Genomic DNA, 21,164 nt, shown 5'->3' on the forward strand with positions numbered 1-21,164 from the left:
GGAACTTGTTGCCAAAGGAAGTTTAAGAAAAGTTTGGACAAGTTCCTGGAGGAAAAGTTCATTGTTTGATTTTGAGACAGACATGGGGGAAGCCACTGTGTTCTGGATTGATAGCATGGAATGTTGCTACTATTGGGTTTCTGTCAGGTACTGTGACCTGGATTGGCTACTGTTGGAAACTGTTGGTCTGTTTAGATTGTAAGCTCTTTCAAGCAGGGACTGGTTTCTTCTTCTTTGTGACTCTGTGCAGCGCTATAGAAATAATTAATAGTAGTAGTAGACGACCCAGTAGGGCTGTTCTTATGTTCTTAAGTTTGACCTGAACATGACTTTATGCGCTTAAGTGCTGAATATTGGCATGTAACCACATAAACATAGAAACTTAGTAGATGACGGCAGATAAGGGTCATAGCCCATCAGGTCTGCCCACTCTACTGACCCACCCCCAAGTCTACTATCCTAGGTTCCCTTGGCTTAACCCTCTAAGGGATCCCACATGGGCATCCCATTTGCTCTTAAATTCTTGCACGCTGTTTGCCTCGATCACCTGCACCGGGAGCTTGTTCCAAGGATCAACCACTCTCTCGGTGAAGAAATATTTCCTGGTGTCACCATGAAATTTCCCGCCCCTGAGTTTGAGCGGATGCCCTCTTGTGGCTGAGGGTCCTTTGAGAAAGAGAATCTCTTCTTCCATCTCGATACGGCCGGTAATATACTTAAACGTCTCGATCATGTCTCCTCTTTCCCTATGTTCCTCGAATGAGTACAGCCGCAAATTTTTCATCCTTTCCTCGTACGATAGATCCTTGAGCCCCGAGACCACGAGTCCATCCCCAGACCTCACATAAAATAGTCAGCTATGTTTGTTGGTTAGTTTTTATATTCAGTGGCACTATTCAGTTAAGAGCCATTGACTATCAGAAGGTAGCCTTGTACAAGTGATATAACAAGCCTGGAACTTCTGCCTGGTTAAATTGCTTTGAATATCTAACTCATAATTTTTGTAGATGGTATAGGCCATTAATTATGTTGTTCTTAAGCTTTGTTTCTATGCAAACTCATTTTAGTATTTTTTTTTAGCTATGAATTTTAAGGCTTGTTTGTATGTTTATTTTATTATGTTTTAAGATTATGTATTGTAGCGTGGCCGGTCCTCAAAGCTCACAGTAACCGGCTCACGCTCGCAATATTCTCCCCAGCGTGCTTCCTCAAGAAGGAGGAAGTCCCTGTTGTACATAAACTTATCTTATGTGAAAAAAACAGGATGGCCTCACACAAGTAAGTAATGAATAACAAAAGTCAAATTTATTGTTCAATTCACAAATCAAAGTAAAATGCATCAAAAGAAAAATGTATTCAAAAAAAAAAGGTCTTTGGCAAAAACATATCACATAACATGAAAGAAACCAGCCTGGTCTGGAAATCTGTTTCAAAGTTCCTTAGCAATGTCCCAGGTATAATAAAGTCCCTTAATAGTCCTTGACTCCTCCAGAGTCTTATTGGAAATTGGCAAACTCTGTGTGGTATACTGCACTGTACAGCCTCATCAAATGCAGCAACAAATATTGGTAGATTTGTCAAAGGGTTCTTTGGTATCCAAAAGAAAAATAAACTCTCAAACTATTCACCATGACACAGTGTAAATCCTGTCTCAAACTTCCAGGATATTCACACCTGCTTGCTGAAGTTTTGTTCCACAGCAGCTCTTGATAAGCAAGACAAAAAAACTCTCTCACAACAGCAAAACCCTTGACTAGCATATCTTCCATTCATTAGCAGACTTCAAGCAAATCCTCAGGTTCAACAGAAAAGGAAACATTTAACAAAACTCAGCACAAAAAAAAAAAACAATTCCAAATTAATTAGTTTCCATTTCTTCACCCATTCCCACCTCAGGTAAAGTGCTGTACTCCATAGCTTCACCTTCAGGATTTACCAGGGTTGTATCCTCTAGTTCAGTGTCCAACATCTCAATGTCCCTTGGCTCAGGGGGACTAGGAGACTCCTTCCACATGAGAGCTTCTCCTCTGTCTCCCTTCCTCTTGGTCAGCCAGCCCTCTAAATGCTGCCAAGCTGCTGTACCACGCCCAGCCCTACTCCAGGGCTGAACTTCCTTCAGCTGTGTTTTCCTTCTCCCCTGCTTAGCCAGCTTGACACAAAATGGAGGATTTAAAGAGCCCTTACCAGTTTTCATCAGGCTGTGTTCTGCCTTAGGTTTAAACACAGCCTGTGCTTCCTGTTCTTGCTCTTGTCTATCAGGGATAACATGGTCAGCCCGGACTAGTTTCAGGGAGTGATTTTTGTGACTCTTCCCTGGCACAAGGCCGGCATTGGACTCGGGCTTGTGACATACCCTCCCCCTTAAACCATGACCACCCAGGCATGGTCTAACTTCCTCCGGGTTCTCCTGCAAACGGGAAAGCCTATCCACATTAGTGCTCAGATGACCTGGCCTGTGTACTACCTTGAATCTAAATGTTTGTAGAGCAAGGTACCATCGGGTGAGCCTCGTGTTGTTATTTCTCATGGTGTTCAACCATTTGAGGGCCGCATGGTCCGTAACCAATGTGAATTCACGTCCCTCCAAATAGTGAACCAGAGTCTGCATTGCCCACTTGGCAGCCAGGCACTCTAATTCCACTGTGGCGTACCTTCTCTCATTGTCATGGAGTTTGCGACTGAGGTACAGTACAGGGTGTTCTACTCCTTGGACCTCCTGACTAAGGATAGCCCCTAACCCACTAGTGGAAGCGTCAGTCTGCAGGATCATTGGTTTAGAGAAATCTACTGCTCTTAAGACTGGTTCCACACAAAGACAGTCTTTCAGATCCTCTAAGGCCTCCTGCCCTAACGTTTCCCAGTGTAATGTGTCCGGTTTATCCTTCTTTAACATATTAGTGAGGGGAGCTGCTCTAGTAGCAAACTGGGGAATAAACCTCCTATAGTACCCTATAAGCCCTAAGAACCCTCTTAGCTGTTTCTTCGTGCCAGGTAAGGGGTAGGACTTAATGCACTGGACTTTGTCCACTAGTGGCTTTACCTGGCCTCGGCCTACTACATAGCCCAAGTATTTCACCTCCCTCTGTCCCAGGAAACATTTCTTAGGGTTTACCGTTAAGCCTGCCTCTCTTAATGACCTCAAGACTGCCGCAACATGTTCTAAGTGCTGAGTCCAACTGCTCGAGTGGATGACAATATCATCAAGGTATGCCTCCGCGTAAGAATGGTGGTCCCGCAGTACCTCGTTGACTAGCCTTTGACATATTGCAGCAGCGCCATGAAGTCCAAAAGGCATGTGTCTAAATTGGAACAGACCAGCGGGGGTACTAAAGGCTGTTTTGGGTCTAGCGGCTGGCATTAAGGGTATCTGCCAGTACCCTTTTGTTAAGTCCAGTGTAGATAAGTACTGTGCCTGACCCAAGCAGTCTAACAACTCATCTACCCGTGGCATAGGGAAAGCGTCAAATTGTGAGACTTCATTAAGTTGACGGAAGTCTATACAAAATCTAGGGGACCCATCTGCCTTGGGCACAATTACTATCGGACTGCACCAAGGGCTAAGTGAGGGCTCAATTACTCCGAGTGTCAACATTTCCTCCACTAGATCTTGTACCAGCTTCTTTTTTTCTTCAGACAACCTATATGGTTTGACTCTCACTATCTTACCCGGTGTGGTAATAATATCATGCGCCACCACCTCAGTGCGCCCTGGGGTAGCAGAGAACACGTCCTCAAAGGTCTTAATCAATATCCCCACCTGTTGCACCTGGGCGTCAGAGAGATCCGTACCTATGTTGACCCCCTCTTCCCGAGAGAGATCTGCAACTTGTGGACCAAAGTCCTCCTCCTGGTTCTGTTGGGCTATCAGGGCTAATGTTTCCCTATCTTTCCAGGGTTTCAATAGGTTGATGTGGTATGTTTGTTCCCGACCCTTCTCATCCTTGACCTGATAGTCTACGTCATTTAATTTTTTGACTATCACAGCCGGGCCCCTCCATTGCGCTAAGAATTTATGGGGGTCAGTAGGTACCAGAATTAGTACCCTATCCCCAACCTGTAGGTGTCTCTCACGAGACCGCCTATCATAATAAGCTTTTTGCCTCCTCTGACTCCATTCTAGATTGACTTTTCCCACTTGAGCAACCTGGGTCAACCTCTGCTTTAACTGAACCAGGTAGGAAACCACGTTAACTTCTTGATCCTCTGGAGGACTCCAACCTTCTCTTAATACATCTAAAATCCCCCTTGGGTTTCTTCCAAATAACATTTCGAAGGGGCTTACTCCTAAGGAATCCTGTACTTTCTCCCGGGCGGCGAGAAGAACAAAAGGTATAAGCAGGTCTCAATCCCTCATGTTCCCATCCAGCCCCTTCTTAAGCATTTGTTTAAGGGTCTGGTTGAAACGTTCTACTAAACCGTTCGCCTGAGGGTGGTATGCCGAGGTTCGAATATGACGAACCCCGAAGCCTCGCCAGTAATCCTGCATCTCTTTCGACATGAAATTGCTACCCTGGTCTGTCAGCACCTCACGCGGGAATCCTACCAAGCAGAACAAACCCGTGAGCTCTTTCATGATAGCCTGAGCAGAAGTCTTCCTCAGAGGGAATGCCCAAGGGAATCTTGTGGCCACATCCACTATCACTAGGATAAAACTATGTCCTCGAGGGGTCTTTTCCAAAGGTCCCACTATGTCCATTGCCACTCGACTAAGGGGATCTTCCACCCGAGGTATGGAAATCATGGGCGCCCGTAGAGGTTTCGCCAGGGTCAACTTCTGACAGGTAGGACAGGCGGAACAAAAATTAAGCACATCCTGCCTTATCCCGGGCCATAAAAATCTCCGTAGTACCTGCTTCAAAGTAGCCTCAGCTCCCTTATGCCCAGACATGGGGTGATCGTGAGCAGTTTGAAGAATAACTTTTCTAAAACCCCTCGGTACCACTAACTGTTCTTCCATGGCCTCCGTACTCCCATTCATTTCTTTATGGTACAATAACCCCCTCTTTAACCTAAAGGGGCCTTTCCCCCGTTGAGGCTCTGAAGCCTGTTGCCAAGCCTCCTTTAATGAAGCATCTGCCTTCTGCTCCACTGAGAAGGTAGGAAACAGGTCCATTACTTCCTGTGGTAAATAAGGGATCTCTTGTTTACCTGCAACCTGCCGCAGAACCTGACTACGTTGCTGTTTTTGTCTTTTGTTGCTAGTCTTAGTTCCCTTTACTGGCCTCTGTGGATACCTACAAAATACTCCTTCCTTAAAAGGGAACACCTTTCCCAATTCATCCTCCTCTTTGTCTCCAGGGGGTTTCTGGGAGCGTGTGTTAACCAATCCCTGCTTATTCCCTAGAAATTCCCCCAGGCCATCCCAGTCGCGCCCTAATATCACATCAAATGGGGCTTCCGGGACTACCGCTAGCTTTACCCGATACACTCTACTTTTGTGCAACATAGTGGTGTCTTTCAGCGTATGCCTAATACTATCCCCATGGATACATCGGATCGTAATAGAACCTTCATTCCTTATCTCCTTCCTCCTGGGGCGGACCTTCTCCCACCAGTGTGCTGCTACCATAGATTGATCAGCCCCTGTGTCCACCATAGCCGATGTAAGGTGTCCGCCTATACACACCTGAGTCAAATATGAGCCAGCTCTATCTGGTATCTGTGAATCCCGTATGACCACTAAGTCCTTCTTCACCCTGCAGTTCTGTTGTGTATGGCCTACATTACCACAGCTAAAACATTTGGGTCCTTCCCTACGTGCGGGACCCCCGGGCTCAGAAGTTTTCATTTCCCTAAAGGATGGCTTTTGGGGAATGGTGTGTCTATTGGTAGGTATAGACTCTTTCCCTACCTCACCTCGGGAAGAAGGAACTACCCTAACTTCCCCTGCAGAACCCCTAGCATCCAAATAAGCCTCAGATACTTCCAAAACTTGCATCAAGCTCTTACATCCTTGCTTTTGCACCCAGCCTCTGAGCTCCTTGGGCATTGATTCGAGGCATTGCTCTTTAATAACCTCAGCAAAGAGTGCCCTAGGGTCAGCTAGGCAAGGTTGTAACCAGCATTCAGCCATTTTAGTTAGGCGTTGGACAAGGGCCTTAGGTCTTTCGTATTCTCCCATTATGGCCGATCTAAATTTCTGCCTATAATGTTCATGTGTGTAGCCTAAGTAGTCTAAAATGTGTGCTTTAACATTTTGGTAGTTGCTGGCTAAATCAGGGTTCAAGGTTTGGAAGGCAGCCAAAGTCTCGCCCGCCAAACATGGTAGCAATCGTGCTGCCCACTGTTCCTGCGGCCAACCAGCGGCATTGGCCGTCCTTTCAAAGGCTGATAAAAAGTCATCAGGTTCATCAGTGGGTGTAATTTTATGTAAGTGCATCCAAGCCAAAGGATTGGCTCCTACCAGCTGTTGGGGTGCTGGATTTAATAGCGGTGCACCCATCATCGGTTGTCTTGGGGCTTGAAGAAACTGTGCAAACAGTCTTGATTGCTCCCCCATTGCAGCCATGAGTTCTTGGTGCTGTGTCTGTGCGCGGTCCTGCGCCTGGTTCCAGCGGTCCTGACTTGTCTGGAAGACCTCCTGCATCTCCTGGATCTGCTTCTGGCGTTCTCCAGTGATCAAGGCCAACACCTGCTGCTGCTCCATCTCCAACACCTGAAATGGAACAAAAAGAAAACAAAAACCAAGTGTGGCTCCTTTTAAGTTTTGCCTGACCCTCCTCCCACAGTGTAGCCGACCAGCCTCCCTGAGTGATACTTTTATCCTCAACAGCCCGTTAGATTAGGTACTCTTACCCGCGGTACTGATGAGTCTGCGCACTGTATCACTCTGGTACTCGGGAACACACCGACTCTGGTCTGGATACCACTGCTCTCCAGGATGGGTCTTGCGTCCGACTCCGAGCCTCTCTGAGCTTGGAACTGCTCTCCCAAAAGAACTGGAACACCGGCTTCCAAGGTCCCAGCGCAGCTGATTTCCGGTTGTCCTGTGGCTTGTTTTCCGGTGTCTGTAAGTACTTAGTCCACCAGCATAAGTCCACAGCTTCTCAGCTCCCACAAATTCAAAAGTAAGTCCCAAAAAAAAAAAACAATTATTTTTTTTTTCCAAAAAAAAAATTTTTCAACAACAGGGGGTGCTGTATCCCACTCTGATACCACGTGTAGCGTGGCCGGTCCTCAAAGCTCACAGTAACCGGCTCACGCTCGCAATATTCTCCCCAGCGTGCTTCCTCAAGAAGGAGGAAGTCCCTGTTGTACATAAACTTATCTTATGTGAAAAAACAGGATGGCCTCACACAAGTAAGTAATGAATAACAAAAGTCAAATTTATTGTTCAATTCACAAATCAAAGTAAAATGCATCAAAAGAAAAATGTATTCAAAAAAAAAAAGGTCTTTGGCAAAAACATACCACATAACATGAAAGAAACCAGCCTGGTCTGGAAATCTGTTTCAAAGTTCCTTAGCAATGTCCCAGGTATAATAAAGTCCCTTAATAGTCCTTGACTCCTCCAGAGTCTTATTGGAAATTGGCAAACTCTGTGTGGTATACTGCACTGTACAGCCTCATCAAATGCAGCAACAAATATTGGTAGATTTGTCAAAGGGTTCTTTGGTATCCAAAAGAAAAATAAACTCTCAAACTATTCACCATGACACAGTGTAAATCCTGTCTCAAACTTCCAGGATATTCACACCTGCTTGCTGAAGTTTTGTTCCACAGCAGCTCTTGATAAGCAAGACAAAAAAACTCTCTCACAACAGCAAAACCCTTGACTAGCATATCTTCCATTCATTAGCAGACTTCAAGCAAATCCTCAGGTTCAACAGAAAAGGAAACATTTAACAAAACTCAGCACACAAAAAAAAACAATTCCAAATTAATTAGTTTCCATTTCTTCACCCATTCCCACCTCAGGTAAAGTGCTGTACTCCATAGCTTCACCTTCAGGATTTACCAGGGTTGTATCCTCTAGTTCAGTGTCCAACATCTCAATGTCCCTTGGCTCAGGGGGACTAGGAGACTCCTTCCACATGAGAGCTTCTCCTCTGTCTCCCTTCCTCTTGGTCAGCCAGCCCTCTAAATGCTGCCAAGCTGCTGTACCACGCCCAGCCCTACTCCAGGGCTGAACTTCCTTCAGCTGTGTTTTCCTTCTCCCCTGCTTAGCCAGCTTGACACAAAATGGAGGATTTAAAGAGTCCTTACCAGTTTTCATCAGGCTGTGTTCTGCCTTAGGTTTAAACACAGCCTGTGCTTCCTGTTCTTGCTCTTGTCTATCAGGGATAACATGGTCAGCCCGGACTAGTTTCAGGGAGTGATTTTTGTGACTCTTCCCTGGCACAAGGCCGGCATTGGACTCGGGCTTGTGACAGTATGTATATTCTGTTAACCATTTAGTTGTAAACAGTATAGACATTTTTTAAAACAAATAAATAAGGGGGGCGTGGCTTGGAAGCGCATGAGGAAGGTTGGCTAATAAGTGAGCTCCAAGAAAAAGACCTTGAAAGTCTGCAAAAAGTCTAAAAAAAACTTTAAAAATAAGGAAAAAAAAAAGCTTGGATTAATAAAGAAGACAAGATAAAAGAATGGCAACAGGAAAACAGAACAAAAATGACTTTGCGGTGGCTGGTAGCAGCAAAAGATCAAAACCGGAACAGGAGACAGGTTCAAAAATGACAGATATAGAAGTAGTAAAAGAACTAAAGGAAATAAAAGAAATGCTATCAGTATTAACGAAAAAAGTTACGAATATATCAGAGGACGTTTCAGCGCTAAACAAAAAAATGGATCTCCTGGAATTAAAGTCAAATAATCTAGAAGAAAGAATGATGTTTATAGAAGAAGAAGCAAGTTACAGTCGAACAGATAGAAAAAAAATAGAAATACTTACTAAAGAAATTGAAGATTATTCTAATCGAGAAAGAAGAAGTAATGTCCGTTTGATTGGATTACCAGAAGGAGCAGAAAAGGGAAATCCGGTACTCTTTATTGAAAATCTGTTACCCAAACTACTTCCTATAAAAACAAAATATCCCATAGAGGTAGAAAGAGCACATAGAGTGCCCTATGAAGAGAGGAGAAAATCAACATGGACCAAGACCATTTATATTCAAACTATTGCGCCACCAACAGGTCTTAGAAATACTTCAACTAGCAAAGCAAAATAAAGGTCTTAAATATCAAGATGCTTATATCCACTTTGTTCCTGATTTTGCTAAAAACACAGCTATAAAAAGGAAAAAGTTGTTGGAATTGAGGCCAAAACTAAGAGAATTAGGTGCAAAGTTTGGATTAATGTATCCTGCAAACATGAAGGTTACCATCGGAAATAAAACTTTTACATTTGATGATGCTGAGAAACTAGAGAAATTTATTCAAACTCAAGAAATACCTATGTTATCCTAATTTTGAATAATATGTCTTTAATTTATTAATATAAATTTGGGGAAATATTATACTATATATATCATCATATATTAATTATATAGAGAAAAATAACTTTAAAGAATTTACTATATTTCAAAATGCAACGATTTAGAATGTTTTTATTTAGCTTCAAATATATTCTTTTCAACGTCTCTCTTACAATAGAACTAGAATGTAACAGACATTCTAAAAAAAAAAAAAATAAATAAATTTCAAAGGCTTAATGCAATTATATGTTTGTAAGTTTAACAGGAAATAATTATAATATAAAATATGGAAAAAAAAGTTAACATAAATTTAAATGAATGTAATATAGAAAGGATAATATAACTAAAAGCCTGCTTTGAAATTGATTACAGACAGAATATATTGGTGGGAACATCAGAGATTAAAAAAAAATAATAATAAAAAATTGAGGGGAATGGTTTTTCGGGTGAAATTTTTCTTTTCCTGTGGTGAGACTGCTGCGGGGTCGCACACCGGACGCATATATATGCTTGTTTAAATTGTGTTTCCTCTTCTCTCTTTAAAATGACTTAAAAAATCTAAAAACTTACAATCCCGAAGGTCTATGCGTAAGGAACGCAGGAAATGGATTTTTTTCATACCGGAAACACAACATGAACATATAATATAAAATATAAGAAGAAAAAAGAAGAAGAAGAAATCAGAAAATGGATTACAATAACTTTGGAAGATCGTAAAGAACTATTCAATATAATCTCCTTAAGAAAAGAAGAAGAAAGAAGACAAGGAAAAAGAAGAAAATAAAAATGAGAAGAGAGAGAGAAAGAATCAGATAAGTGGAGAAACGATGTATGTGCCTGGTGTGTGATTTTAGCGGTGTTCTCTCATGGGGGGGGAGATTCTTTACTTGTGAAACTATTGTTCCTATATCATTATGTTCCCATATTAATGATATTACTATAATAAAATATAAGATGAGAGGAAAAAGTTTTTTGAGATAGAATGAAAAATACTATATTTATTTAATTATTAATGAATTGATGGTAATAAATATACTTTTAAAATATCCTAAGAAATGTATATGTAACTGATTGAATTCACAGATATATAATATATGAACTATTTATATTTTAATTTTATTTAAATATTTAATGACTTAAACTGTATTTGGAAAGCTAAAGGGTCTTCTTGGAGTGTGTTATGGCTGACCATGATATGCGTGTTACCAAGTATACACTATTTTTGCTAAATGGGGAGGGAAGGGAGGGGGGTGGGAAAAGGGAGATGAAATTAATTAAAGAAAATCTTAAAATTAAGGGTTTAATAATAACTAGAAGAATAAATATTAAACATGTGTGGATATCTGATCAAAAATATATTTATAAAATTTTAATTAAAATATTACTTTTTAATTTAAATGGCTCTTAAAATTTATTCTCTTAATGTCAATGGTCTTAACCATCCAATCAAACGAAAGAAAGTACTAAATTTTCTTCATAAGCAAAAAGCTGATATTTATTTCATACAAGAGACACACTTGTCAGGTATTGAATCTAATAAACTAAAAGAGGGTTGGGTGTCCAAATGTTTTTATGCACCTGCTGTTGGAAAAAAAGCAGGAGTAGCTATTCTCATAAATAAAAAATGTATAGCAGATTTTAAGTTAATAAAATTTGATCCATTAGGAAGATGGGTACATATTAAAATGAATCTGAGGAATACAACCCTGGATTTATTCAATTTATATGCTCCTAATTCAAATCAAATGGAGTTTTTCAAAAATATTCAACAGATATTACTACCACTGGCTGCTTCTAATTTAGTAGTAGCTGGAGATTTCAATGCTGTAATGGATCCTATTTTGGATAAAAAACCAAGTAAAATAATGAAATCATTAGGATTAGATAATTTGATACAAACTTGTGATTTAGTAGATATATGGCGTATCCTTCATTTTAATGATCAAGAATATTCTTTTTGTTCTCAGGTCCATAAATCCTTTTCAAGAATTGATTATATATTTGTTTCTAATAACATAGCACAAAAAGTGATGAAAGCAATTATTGATCCTATTATCATATCAGATCATGCTGGTGTGTGGATTGATCTACAAAATGATATATCTGTTTATTCTAAACCAATTTGGAGATTTAACAATGCTTTACTTGCAGACATAAAATTTATAGAAAATATTAAAGAAAAAATGCATGAATTCTTTCAATTTAATGATTTGGATAACATAAACATTGAAATTTTATGGGACGCTTATAAAGCAACAATGAGAGGAAATATCATATCATATTCTGCATATATGGAAAAACAACTTAAAAAACAATTTATACAATTGGAACAAGAAATTAAATTATTAGAACAAAAATTAATTACTAAATGGGAACATGATACATTGCAGAAATTATTAAAAACAAAAGTTAAATATAATGAGATTTCTTCTCAATTTGTAAGGAAAGATATGTTCTGTCGGCAAGTACAGTATTATGGAAATTCAAATAAAAATGGAAGATTATTAGCAAATTTTATTAAAGCAAAAAAAAGAAAATCTAAGATTATTGCAATTAAGGATAAACAGGGCAATACACACACTAGTAATGAAGATATTATAAAACAATTTCTTGATTTTTATAAGGATTTATACACTTCTGATACTTATGAAAATAAAGAACAAGATGGTATAGAATTTTTAAAGGCATTTATTGGACCAAATATTCCGGATTATATAAAAGGAAGTTTAGAAGAACATATATCTTTAAAAGAAGTAGAATCAGCATTGAAAGCTCTTAGAGTTGGATCCGCTCCAGGTGGAGATGGATATACTGTTGAATTTTACAAAACATTTCAAAATATTTTATTACCTTATCTATTAAATTTATATCAATATCAAATAAATAATGGAAATATAACAGGAACTATGGCTGATTCTGTTATAATTGTCTTACCAAAACCAAACAGGGATCCGACATTGATAACAAATTATAGGCCTATATCTTTGATGAATGTAGATGCTAAATTAATTGCTAAAGTGCTAGCTATAAGATTAGCAAAAGCTCTTCCTTTTATCATTGATGTACATCAAACAGGATTTGTTGCTAAAAGACACTCTTCACATAACACTAGATTAGCATTTCATTCTCTAAATTTAGCAAAAAATTTGAATGATCCAGCTTTTCTAATATCATTAGATGCAGAAAAAGCATTTGATAGAGTAGAATGGAAGTTTATGTATCAAACTCTAGAATGGTTTGGTATAGGACCTGGTTTTATTAAAATGATTCAAACATTATATAGCTCCCCTGGAGCAAGATTAAATATAAACAATAATTTATCTGATAAATTTAACTTGCTAAGGGGAGTTAGACAGGGTTGTCCTTTATCTCCCTTACTATTTGATATCGTTCTAGAACCCTTATTAATTGCAATAAATCAAACTAAGGGAATAAAGGGAATCACATTTTCTAATTGGGAATTTAAATTAACTGCATATGCAGATGATATATTATTATATTTAAGAGAACCAGAAGACACCATTCTACATCTACTTAATTTAATAGAAAAGTTTGGAAAGTTTTCTGGATATAAAATCAATTGGGAAAAATCTGAAGTTCTTCCAATTAATATCCATTGCACCAAAGGATTATTTGATTCATATTCATTTAAATGGAAAGAGGAAGGACTAAAATATTTAGGTATTCTTATAAAAAATACAATTGATGACACAGTAAAAGAGAATGAAAAACTTTTATTAAAAAAAATAACAGAAATGTGCGAGCAATGGAATCCTTTACATCTTTCTTGGTGGGGAAGAGTCCAAACAGTTAAAATGATGATTTTACCTGTGGTTTGTTATCAAATGAGTATGATTCCAATATTTTTTCAGGGGTCATTTTATAAAAAATTAAACAATATTCTAACAAAATTTGTTTGGTTTGGGAAAAGACCAAGAATCGCTTTAGCATCATTACAAAAAACAATTAAGGAAGGAGGGGTAAATTTTCCAAATTTCTATAGGTACCATCAAGCCTATATTTTAAGACAGGGAATGTATTGGATCCTCCCAGATCTCATGGAAAATGTACCCGACTGGTTATATTTAGAATGGCGCCTCATGTTTCCTTTACATCCAGAACATTTTATCAGTATAACAATGCCTAGGAGATATAAGGACAACAGAATTCTAATAGATACATGGAAAACACTAAGATTTATAAGCAATTTAACACCAGATCCTTTGACTAAATCTTTAAATCAATCTATTTGGGTAAACTCCAGGATCAAAATTGGTGGATTTAAAATAGTATGGAAACAATGGATAAAAGCAGGTATACGAACTTTAAAAGATGTAATAGTAAATGGATCACTGCTTAGTTTTTCACAATTGCAACAAAAATTTGGATTAGATAAAACACAATATTTTAAATGGATGCAATTGAAGCAGGCCATTCAGGAAGGGTTCCCTGAATGGAAGAATCTTAACACTCAATATAGTTTACCAATCCTTTGTTTTCAAGCGGATTTTCTAGGACACCAAGCCGCAAAATGGTATAAGAAAATAAACAAATTTTTAAACAAAAAAAAGAGATCAGGACTTAGGGATATTTGGAGTATTGAGATAGGACAGATAATTTCTCCATCTCAATGGCAAAAATTTTGTTCCTGGAGAATACATACTACAAGATCAGCATCTATGAGTCAAACATGGTTGTTTTTATTACATAGAGTTTTATGGACCCCTACGAGATTACAAAAATTAGATAGTAGTAGATCTAATAGATGCTGGCATTGTAAGATAGAAGTGGGGACATTAGACCATTTACTATTCTTTTGTCCCTGCATTATTTCCTTTTGGAAATTAATTTGGCCCCAAATTAATAATTTATTAGAAAATCATGTTGGACTATCATATGATACAATATTATTTGGAACAGCAATGAGAACACAAAGTCCGATTTCTGCTGATAATAATAAACTTTTATTAATTTTAACAGGGGTAGCCATACAGCAAATTACTCAGAATTGGAAGGATTACACTAAATTGAATTACACTTTTTGGTGGAATTCAATTTGTCATATATATAAAATGGAAAAAGTATTGGCATTACAACAAGGTTATATTAACAAATTTAATAAAATATGGAGACCATTGACAATTTATTCCACTGATCAGATATAATAACACATGTATAGAACATATAGAAGGGGTAGGGAGGGAAAACTATTGTAATATTAATATGATATAAATTCTGAAAAAGGGTTTATTTAATTCACATTGTAAGAAAATTTAATGATAATTTCAAGTGTTTTTTTGTATAATTGAATGTATTACATGTATTTCACTTGATGTAAGAATTTAAAAAAAAGAATAAAAATAAATAAATAAATATATTTATACAAAATAAATAAATAATACTAAAATTGTTGTATTCTAATTCTTATTTCCAGTATTTAAAATCAAACTACTGTATTACCAAATCATCAAAGATGTCTCGTTGGTGTACATGAATGGTAACGAGTGTTTCAAACTTGATCCTCTCAACTTTAGTAAGGTCATGAGTTGTCTGGTTGATAAGGGTGTTTAAAATATCCAAAAATTTCTTATTAGTTATTTGCATGACTCTTCTGTCATCTCTTGCACTGTGTAAGGCTTCTTCTGAATCACGTGTCCATAGCATCTGAATTCCCAATAGTCCCACCTAAATGAATGAAGATAGAGGGAGTGCATAAATGCATATACAAATGTAGCACATAATTAGATCAGATCTGCATTTTCTTCAAGAAGCATAGAAAATGTATTAGTAAACTATAGTCAGCATGGTAAAAACCAAGCATTTTTGCAAGATCCACTTCTACTCATATCCACAACTGCAATAGATTTAACTGTTAAATTACATTCTGGACGATATTCAAAGCCATTTATGTGGACAGTAGAGGCTTAGCCCAATGAAATAGCCTTTTGCTGCCTAACCCCCCTATATTCAACAGCACTATAGAGGGAAGTGCCACTGAGTATCACCTCTGACCACAGTAAAAAAAAAAACTAGGCAGGTCATGGACAGTACAGGGGTCAGCATTAGGGAAGAGCCCAGAGTTATACAGGTGCCATGATCTTAAATCGCTGTTCCCTGTATTTGATGCTGGCACAAAAGTCAGTTGGCAGTCCCTGATTGGCTCCTTCTTTAGGCTCCTTCTAAAGGAAGACCTTGATTGGGGAGGGGCCCAAGGCCCTATGTTATAGTTGGAGGGAGGAGGAGCAGGAGGTGTTCTCAGTACCTCCTGCTCCCAACTTTTAAGAGTATGGGATAGGGGAGCTTTGTCAAAACCATGGTCCCTGATATGCACAGCGGACCAGGCAACTCACGACCAAACACGGAACTGGCGTGATCTCTACTACCAAGGAACCCTTCAGGACTCACTCTTAGGCACCTGCCTATGGTGCATTATACCAGGTAAGTGAAAGTTATCTCAAAAAGGCAAACACATAAATATAATGATTTCAAAAACAAGGTTTCAAGTTTTATTTCTGACCAACGGTCAAACATTGCTGAAAATGTCCAAACTCATACAGGCAAAAGAAACAAAGATGCAAGTTTTTCCTAACACACTGGTTTCTGCATTCCAATGGTTTAGCTATAGTCTATTCCCTGCTTCTGGACTTCTGGTTTGAATCTCCTTAGATCTCTTCACCAGAGCAGTTTATATATAGTGTGAACACTAGCATTTATTTCCAGCAAAGCAAAAAGAAAAAGATTCCACAGAAAATCTTATGCTTAGAATCTTGTTTTACTTGGGTCTGAGCAGACCGGAGCTCCTAAAAGCATTTGCTGGGAAAGCTTTAGCCAGAATGAGCAAAAAATAGAAACTAAAGCTTTCCAAGAATGGTTTCAATCAGGTAATTTCCCTGCAAGGCTTATGGGCAGAACTAGCCCAACAACTTCAGCCTTGCAATGCAAGAGTTAACAAAACAAAACTAAGCACACTCCAAATGGAAAACAAACTTTAGTTAGCCTGCAGTGAGTTAGTAGCTCAGCCTGCACTGCTCCATGGCTAATTAGCTTCCAGCTGTGACAGCAATGGGCTGGTTTAGTAAGGCAAATGTATTTCAAATGCAAGTACAGGGGAGACAAAAGCACTGCTTTCCAAACACACAGATTAACACTGTGGAGTTCTGATTACTGCATTTAGTGAGTCTGCTTAACCCAAAGAGCCAAAATATAGCAGAGCAAAAATTCACCAGCAACATGAATACAAGTTTATTCCAAACTCACAGCTTACTGACTTATGTCCATAGCTTCTGTAGTACATAAGAACATAAGCAATGCCTCTGCCAGATCAGACCTGAGGTCCATCGTGCCCAGCAGTCCGCTCACGAGGCGGCCCAACAGGTCCAGGACCTGTGCAATAATCCTCTACCTATACCCCTCTATCCCCTTTTCCAGCAGGAAATTGTCCAATCCTTTCTTGTACCCCAGTACCATACTCTGCCCTATTACACTCTCTGGAAGCGCATTCCAGGTGTCCACCACACGTTGGGTAAAGAAGAACTTCCTAGCATTCGTTTTGAATCTGTCCCCTTTCAACTTTTCTGAATGCCCTCTTGTTCTTTTATTATTCGAAAGTTTGAAGAATCTGTCCCTCTCCACTCTCTCTATGCCTTTCATGATCTTGTAAGTCTCTATCATATCCCCTCTAAGTCTCCTCTTCTCCAGGGAAAAGAGACCCAGTTTCTCCAATCTCTCAGCGTATGAAAGGTTTTCCATTCCCTTTATCAGACGCGTCGCTCTCCTCTGAACCCTCTCGAGTAATGCCATGTCAAAACTTTCTTAGTCGTCATGCTCTGGATCAGGGAGAATGGTCCCTGTCCGGGCTGGCATTTGAGACCATAGTGCGCCGCTGGGGTCATCCTACCTTCAATCTGATGGCGTCTTCTCAGAACAGGAAGGCCGACAGATGTTTCAGCTGACGACGGGAGGTCAGCAGCGAAGGACTCGATGCTCTGGTTCAACCTTGGCCTGAAAGGGAACTTCTATATGTCTTTCCCCCGTGGCCTATGATAGGGCAAGTGCTGCGCTGGGTGTCCTCTCACAGGGGTCCGGTGATCCTTGTGGCTCCGAAATGGCCCAGGAGACCTTGGTACGCTGACCACCTGAGGTTGTCCTCAGAGAGGGGTCTGCATCTTCCATGCCATTGGAGGTTGCTCCCACAGGGGCCGATTGCAGTTCAAGATCTGGACCACTTTGGTCTTATGGCCAGGGGTTATCCCTCTGCGGTTATCGCCATGCTCCTGCAGAGCAAGTGGAAATCAACTGTATCAGCCTATGCGAAAGCCTGGAGGTGTTTTCAAGCTTGTGTGCAGGGCTTCAGGTGGACCCTTTGGTACCATCAATGGCTCATGTTCTGAACTTCCTGCAGGCTGGCCTCAGGAAGGGTCTGGCGGTTTCTTCTCTATGTGTTCTGATTGTGGGACTCTCCTGTTTAGGTCCCTCTTCGTTCAGGGGTTCTCTGGCTTCTCACCCAGATGTCTGGTTCTTGAGGGGGCCAGGAGGCTGAGGCCTCCCTTGAGACTGCCTTGCCCATTGTGGAACCTGAATTTGGTCCTACGCTCCCTGACTTGTCCACCCTATGAACCCCTGGATGGGATCTCTCTGAAAGATCTTACCATTAAGAAACATCTTCCTGGTGGTGGTGACATTAGCATGGTGAGTATCAGAGCTTCAGGCTTTGTCATGCAGAGATCCCTTTCACGGAGTCTGCGGTGATTTTGAGGACTGCCTTCTCTTCCGAAAGTGATTTCTACTTTCCACGTCAACCAGGAAGTTTGTTTGACAGCCTTTGTTCCTTCGGGTTCCAAGTCTCAGGAGCGTGTTTTGCGATCTCTGGATGTACGGTGTCTCATTCTGAGATACCTAGAGGCCACTAATGACTTCCATCTGTTGGACCATCTGTTGTCCTGGCGGGCCCCACGCGTCAGGATCAGCCTGCTTCTAAGGCTACCATTTCATGTTGGATAAATGCGGCCATTTCTGCGGCCTATGTGGCAGCAGGGAAGAAGCATCCCCTTGGGATGAAGGCTCACTCTACCAGAGGAATGGCTTCCTCGTTGGCTGAATCTCATGCAGTCTTGCCTGATGTGATTTGTCGGGCAGCTACATGGGCTGCCCTTTATACCTTTTCCAGGTTTCACCAGCTTGATGTGGCAGCTAATGGTGATATGGCCTTTGGTGCTTCTGTTCTCGCGGCAGGCTCATCGGCCCCCCCCCCCCTGAGATTTGGGACTGCTTTGATACGTCCCTCGAGTTCAGCCTCCAGAGGGATTGTACAAGAATAAAAGATTAGGTTTCTTACCTCTGCTAATCTTCCTTCTTGTAAATCTCTGCAGGCTGAACTCCTGCCCATCTGTTTACTCCAATTCGCAGGTCGCCTCATCAGTAACTGATAAGCTACATTTCTGTCTTTGACCAGCCTCTGATCTTTAGGCTGTATCTACGATCCATAAATTTCCTCTGTTTTGCAGTTTTCTAATGTTTATGTGTTTCGTTACAGTTGGCCTTTTTTGGCCGTAGTTTTTAGTGTAATAATTGAGCAGAATTGATTGGCAACAGGAGTTCCCGTGCCCTCTCTTTCTTTTCTTTGCTTCCTGTTGTCATAGATCTACCTGGCTTTTCTACTAACTTAGCATGACAGGAAACTCCTGGGCAGGTAGCCCAAAGGGAAGGGAACAAGTTTTAGTAGCCCTGCAGCAGAAGCTACCAGACATACAAGAACCCTCGAGTTCAGCCTCCATAGGGATTATATAAGAATGCATTCATTGTGATGACATCAACTTGGTTTCTGGGTCGTACCCATAAACCCAGGACTCATCACCAGTGATCACTGTGCTAAGGAAGTTGGGATCACTGTTCACAGTCTCCAGCATATCCTGTGCAGTTTCCAAACAGAGTTCCTTTTGCTCGATCATTAGCAGCTTTGGCACGAACTTCACTGAAATTCTCCTGAAGCCCAAATCCTCAGTCAAAATGGAATGAATGGATCCAACGCTGTTGCTCACCTTGTCTGCAAGTTCTCTGATTATGATTCGACGATCCTGCATCACCAGGGTCCTCACTTGATCAATGACGATCTCATTTCTGGATGTTGAAGGCCTATCAGAACATGCTACACTTTCCACTGATATGCGGCCATCTCTGAAGCGGTTGTACCACTCCTTTATCTGTGTGGTGCCCATTGCTTTGTCCCCAAAGGCCTGTTGAATCTTGCAGATTGTTTCCACTTGGGAATCGCCAAGCTTCAATTTCTCAAAAACGAAAACCTGACAGCGCTCACTTAGATTTCCTCACTCATCGGTGGTCTGCTGGCGACTGGCAGCTTCTGTAGGTGGGAAAAATATTCAAGCATGCGCATTAGGGTCGCCTAATACGTGCACCAAACCACGCCTCCCTTGCTTTATTTGTTTACGCAAGAAAAATTAAGGTCTGATACTTTTTGAACAGCCCTCGTCAAGAGCGTAAAAGAAATGCTGCTTTTTTAACATGGTCCACATGTAAGGAAAATTCAGATTAGAAGGACAAGTTACAAGGAAAAGAGAAAGAATGTGCTATTATAGAGTTTTTGATAACAATACCAATCAGACTCTGAAAAATCAGATTGCAGCTTTGAAAATACAAACAAGTCAGGAACCAGGCTTAAAACATTTCCCTTCCCCCCTTTTACAAAAGCATGGAAGAGGATTTTAGCACCGGCTGGCATGCTGAATGCTCTGTGCTGCTACAATGGTCATAGAGTTCTTATGAGCGTCAAATCAGCACCGAGCATTCAGTGAACCGGCCAGAGCTAAAACCTCTTCCGCGCTTTTGTAAAAGGAGGGTTAGTTGGGGAACTAACATTGCAGACTTCCACACTAGATGAAAACACAGATTATGCCCATTGTTATAGGGAGATAAAAGCCTTACAACTAAAGCTTCAAGAATCCCGCTTACAAATTTCAGCCATTACTAGGCTTCCATATAAGCAGTCAGGCACAAATAGAGCTATATCTACGCGCCTGTGTCAGTTGTGATAAAGCTATCACAATCTCAGCCCTAAGAAGTAGGGATCACTCAAACTGTTAGCTCCCAGCCCTTATCCCAAACTTATATGGAAGTTATGGCTAAGCTGGTAGGCAACATAGATCCCAGCCATTTTCCCCATGCTTGTGTGGTACTATAGAAGCTAGAGCAGGATGAAAAACTGGATCCAGAGGAATTAAAATTCTTTGCTTCTGTATTAAACCAGAATATGTAGAGCAGGTGGAAACGAAAGATTAGGTTTCTTATCTCTTCTAATACTATTTCTTGTAAATCTCCTCTGTAGGCTAAACAGTAGGGTAATCAATCCCTTCCAGCCTTGAACTGTCTAACTCCTCCTCCTGTGATCATATCCTGTGACACTCCACTGGAATTTCAGTCAGTACACAAGCCAGGTAGATCTATAGCAAACAGGAAACACAAGAAAAAAGAGAGAAGGGGTGCGAGGACTCCCCACTGCATAATCAATTCTGCTCAGGATAAACAATTTCAACATCATTGCTCTAAGGGAAAACATAGCATAAACAGCAAACTAGAACAATAAACAATTTGAAACTGTACAAATTTAGATAAACGAGACACAGCCTGAGGGTTCAGAAGGGGAACCCCTCAAACCCCACGTTAAGGGACAAGTATGGAATTCTCAGCGAGGCTGGTCAAAAACAGAAAAGTACAGTTACTTACTGTAAGAGTTGTTAT

The 21,164-nt window shown here is 40.3% G+C and overlaps 1 protein-coding gene across 1 annotated transcript in view; it reads right to left on the bottom strand.

Moving 5' to 3' along the window:
* The window catches only part of DNAH8 (dynein axonemal heavy chain 8), a 1,666,792-nt gene that overhangs the window by 547,723 nt on the left and 1,097,905 nt on the right, over window positions 1–21,164 (bottom strand). The window contains 1 exon segment of the mRNA XM_033937418.1: window positions 14,874–15,098. Coding sequence (XP_033793309.1) covers window positions 14,874–15,098 — 225 coding nt within the window.

Source organism: Geotrypetes seraphini, chromosome 3, assembly GCF_902459505.1.
Source record: "Geotrypetes seraphini chromosome 3, aGeoSer1.1, whole genome shotgun sequence".
Lineage (NCBI taxonomy): Eukaryota > Metazoa > Chordata > Amphibia > Gymnophiona > Dermophiidae > Geotrypetes > Geotrypetes seraphini.